Consider the following 4,695-nt stretch of genomic DNA (forward strand, 5'->3'; position numbering starts at 1 on the left):
CAAACAACCTTAATCTACCAAATCATATTCTTCTATTTTTGGCAAGGTAGTATAGTTTAAAATAGAAACAAACAAAAACAAGAACAGCAAAAAACTAGCTATAGCAGTGATTCAGGCAAAAGTTCCCAGGTCAATAGGGAAAGGGTTCTGAGAAACATTAATTTGGGGGAAAAAAACAATACCAAACAGTGCTGGAAATCAACCTTCCAATCACTCAAATAACTATCACATAAGACTTATGAATACCTTTGAAATAAGAACAGTTCAGTTGAAAATATAGCTCATTATGAGGTTTATAATTAGAATGTCTCTGAAAAACACCCAAGCTAATTAATTTAAACAGGCCCAGTTAGTAAAGAGTAAGAGAAATAAACTCTTCAATAATTTATATTAGATGCCTGCTTGCCTTTGGAGAAACTGATACATTAATTTTCGAAATAGTAAAGAAAAATAGTGAAATGTCAAGAACCATTCATTCCCAGGGTGTCTCTCATGTATATATTAAATATACACATTTTAAAAAAAGGAAAATAGTGAAACGAAAACCTACATGACAATTGAGAAAAACCCCACCATGCCTACTAATAAACATGATGGATAGCAAGAAGCATTTTTAAGCAATGATCACTTGACAGAATGCCTTATAAAACTACGTATCATAATCAAGCCAAGAAAAAGCTTTAAGACTAGCAGCTGGACTTCGTGAAACATGTAGGACAACAGAAGGCACTACATAAGCATCAATTATTTCTAACTATAGTTGGACAGTTCAGTCTTTTCCTTCTTAAGAAGACAGCCAGTGTGAATGTTATTTTTATATCCCCCTGAGTTTTAACATGATTGGGCAAAACAGCACCAATTTAAAAAAATATCTGCAATGCCAGCACTGCAGTATGGAATCACTAATACTGATGGCCCCACAGGTCTCTCATAAGAGCACTTTAGAACATGATTAAAAATATAGAAATGCCTTTCGGTGTTTCAGTACTAAAGTGGAACCACCACAGATATCCATTTTTAAAAATAATGCACTAAAAAGGTCTGTTTATACAATACAGTCTTTCCACCCTGTATCTAGCATTCACAGCTATTTTCCACTCTTCTGCCACTGAGAGACCGCCTTTTTGTGCGTCTGGTTGAAATGTCATGCTTCATGGTGCACAATCCTTTCTGGATGGGAAAGTTCTGGCAAATATCATGTCATGCCCGTTTTGAGTAGTATGCCTTGCAGATCTTCTGGCAATGCTAAGATAATTGCATCTATATGTGTCCGTAACTTTTCCACAGTGTCAGGTTTCACAGGTAAACACTCTCGATCAGCCTGCAACTACATAAGGAACATTTGGTAGCATTTAATGGAATCCGTATTAATATATTTTTTAAATAAGCAGTTTTAAAGATCTATTTGGAAACTTTTGGTCTTAGACCAGAATATACAGAAACTAAAAGAGCAAAGAACATTCCATTTAAGCAATACATTGCTGAGCTCAATAAAAGGTTTCTATATAAATTTATAAAGAATACCTAGTAAGTGACAATGTTTTTGTAGAGCTTATTAGATTCCATGTAAATAACTTTGGAATGACATGGCATCATTATGATCTGCTTGAGTAACCAAGTATTTTTAGTGAAATCTATTAAATACCATCAATTGACCAACCTCAAGTCCTCTCATTCAAAAAGTTACTTCTATGATACATCATGGATTGTTAGCTCAAATGAGAGGAAAATATCTTCACAAGAAAAGTCAACTTACTCTTTGGCTGTTTTGGCTACATACCAGCTTATTTTTCAGCTTCAATACAAGGTCTACTGTTTCTACTTCTGTGTGTTTCTGGATCCAGAGAAGTAAGTCCTAAAACAATAAGCAAATCCCAAATCAGTAAGTACTCAAAATAATATTCAAATTTCTCTATTTCAAAAGGCAAGGCTACTGCTAAGGAAGGATAGGACAGGAAAAAGAGAATAAGGTATTTAACCCAGATACAGGATGATAGTGCAAGAATAATTCTCATGATATTCTAATAACTGTTAATTAGATAATTTTTGACACTAGTCAAAACAACTGTCTAATATTTGAAAGTAACACAAAATGTAAATATAGCTATTATGTACCCATAATAATTAAAAATGAAAAAAGAATTTTAAATGTAAGAAAAGGCCACCTCCTTTCTGAGGTGGCCTTTTAAGGTCAAGTAAGAAAAATAAAATTGTAACTCAAACTGTAATACTAACCCCCACACCTACTAAGTAGTGAATAATTAATTTATAAGGAATATTAGCTAACAAATCAAGATAACCAAACACAAATGTGCATTGGATGTAAACTTTGAATCTTCCTGAGCTAATACTGTAACTGCTTTCATCATATTCCCTTTCTCAAAGCCATAGTCACTGAGAGTTTATGATAAGAAAGTTGACATTGAGGCTAGCTCACCTGAATATTTAAAGCTAAATACCAATGAAAATGAGACTACTGTTTATATCTTCACAGACAAGTAGTTTAACTTAAACTAGGCTGGTGATAAATTATAGAATATGAAAAATCAGTCCAAACACATAAAACATTCCTAATACTAACTGGAAAAGGTGAATAAGTCATACTAGAAAAGATCTGGAGTCAGACTGCTTGGATTTAAATCCTGATTCCATCCAGTATTGTGCTGGTAAATATTTAACAACCAGTTCTCCAGAAAAGATCTCTGGTTTGTAGTTTTGCCAATTTTTGTGGTGTAATAATCCTACTACAGGCAACTTCGAGATGCCAACCTGAGGTCACTGAAAGCAGAGCTGGGAAGAGATAGATGTGCACAATCAGTTCTTAAGAGCTACTACAAGTGGACTCCAGCACGCTGCTGGCTGCACTACTTAGCAGGGATGTGATGTGAGGCAAGCCCTTTAACTTCTAAGCTGTGGGGGTCCTATAATGCAGTTCGCAACGTGAGTACCTCAGTGAACTGTTGTGAAGATTAAGAGGTGATTCATATAAAGCACCTATACAGTCCTGGCACACAGGATATGATCTAGAGTAGTTACTACTACTATTTATGAAGAAGTGGATATGGGTATAATTTTCAACCTCTAAAAATAATTATCCTTAGGTTTGCTTCCTTTATGAGCAAATAAAATTAAAGAGAAAAAGAAAAAAGAAAAAAAGAATAACTATATTTTCAACAGCTGTTAAATCATCACACAAACATGCAGTTTTCTAACCTCTTCACAAAGAGCTTCTAGATGAAGTGCCTCCAATTTTTGGGTCATTTCCTTCCGCCGGGCCTTAAACCAGCCATCAAAATTTGGAGACTTTAGGAAATGCCTGTGAGAATAAATTTTAAAAAGTAAAGTTTGATTCTGATTTATTTCCTTCTCCTCAATACCTTTCCCATCCATAGTTCAAAACTATGTCACAAAATGGCATTTAAAAAAATAATCTAAGTATAAATCCAGTTTTTTGTTTTGATTTGTTTTTAAATAAAGCACTACAGATGGGTGAAAAGGAAAAAAGACTAACCGGTAGAGTCCAATCCAATCGCCTTTTATTCTAGAGGTTAGTTGAGGTCCTGTTTTCTCAAGTGTTTTCATAAATTCTTCTGGAAGAAACTGTCTTAATTGGGGTGGACTCTAGAAAATAGGACATACTACATTTAGAAATTAGAAATCGATACATTCACAGAAGTTAATTACAGTCAAAGAACTCAAATAGAAATTTATTTGAATATATTCATACCTTCCATGGAGAAATACTTTTCTGCAAAGGCATCAAACTTGCCACATATCTTTCCTAAAACCAAGAAAAAAAGTTAATAAAGGTTTGGTGTTTCTACCCAAAGTACCTTCAAAAATATTTAAACAGACCTTTTGAAAAGAGATGGGGCTGGGTGTGGTGGCTCACACCTGTAATCCCAGCACTTTGGGAGGCCAAGGCAGGAGCATCACTTGAGCCCAGGAGTTGAAGACCAGCCTGGGCAACACAATGAGACCCCATCTCTACAAAAAATTTAAAAATTAGCCAGGCGTGGTGGTGAACACCTGTAGTCCCAGCTACTCAGGAGCCTGAGATGAGAGGATCACTTCAGCCCAGGAGTCTGAGGTTGCAGTGAGCTATGGTCGTGCCACTGCACTCCAGCCTGAGCAACACAGAGAGACCCTGTCTTTAAACAACAACAACAAAAAGATGTTTCTCATATGCTCTTTCAATGGACAGCAAAAACTTCATCACTCCCCCAAACAGGCATAGCTAAATTTAAATTGAATTGGGAAGTCAGATTTTCAATAAAAATTTAACTAAATCTTGGATAATACAAGGAACTACATATTTTTAATGATAATAATTAACCTCATTTAGTGACTATGTGCCAGAACATGTATTCAACATTTTACATGCCTGATCTCTTCTAATCCTTGCAACCATCCTATGTAGTAGGTATTTTCTAGACACAGGGGCTTCAAAAAGTTAAGTAGGCTGGGCATGGTGGCTCACGCCTGTAATCTTAGCACTTTGGGAGGCTGAGGTGGGAGGATTGCCTGAGGCCAGGAGTTTAAGACCAGCCTGAGCAAGAGTGAGACTCTGTCTCTACAAAAAATTAACCAGGCCTGCTGGTTTCTGCCTGTAGTCCTAGGAACTCAGGAGGCTGAGGTAGGAGGGTCACTTAAGCCCAGGAGTTTGAGGTTGCAGTTAGCTGTGATGATGCCACT

At 36.0% G+C, this 4,695-nt stretch overlaps 1 protein-coding gene across 1 annotated transcript in view; it reads right to left on the reverse strand.

The window, feature by feature from the left end:
• Positions 1-468: 468 nt before the first annotated feature.
• Positions 469-4,695, reverse strand: part of DENND6A (DENN/MADD domain containing 6A) — a 56,746-nt gene continuing 52,519 nt past the window's right edge. Inside the window, exons 15-19 of the mRNA XM_012641073.1 lie at positions 3,728-3,781; positions 3,512-3,621; positions 3,214-3,316; positions 1,781-1,855; positions 469-1,327 (exon numbers count right to left, since the gene is read on the reverse strand). Coding sequence (XP_012496527.1) covers positions 1,196-1,327; positions 1,781-1,855; positions 3,214-3,316; positions 3,512-3,621; positions 3,728-3,781 — 474 coding nt within the window. The 3' untranslated portion in view covers positions 469-1,195. The remainder of the gene's footprint in view (positions 1,328-1,780; positions 1,856-3,213; positions 3,317-3,511; positions 3,622-3,727; positions 3,782-4,695) is intronic.

This window comes from Propithecus coquereli, unplaced genomic scaffold, assembly GCF_000956105.1.
Source record: "Propithecus coquereli isolate 6110/MARCELLA unplaced genomic scaffold, Pcoq_1.0 Scaffold1, whole genome shotgun sequence".
In the NCBI taxonomy this organism is placed as follows: domain Eukaryota; kingdom Metazoa; phylum Chordata; class Mammalia; order Primates; family Indriidae; genus Propithecus; species Propithecus coquereli.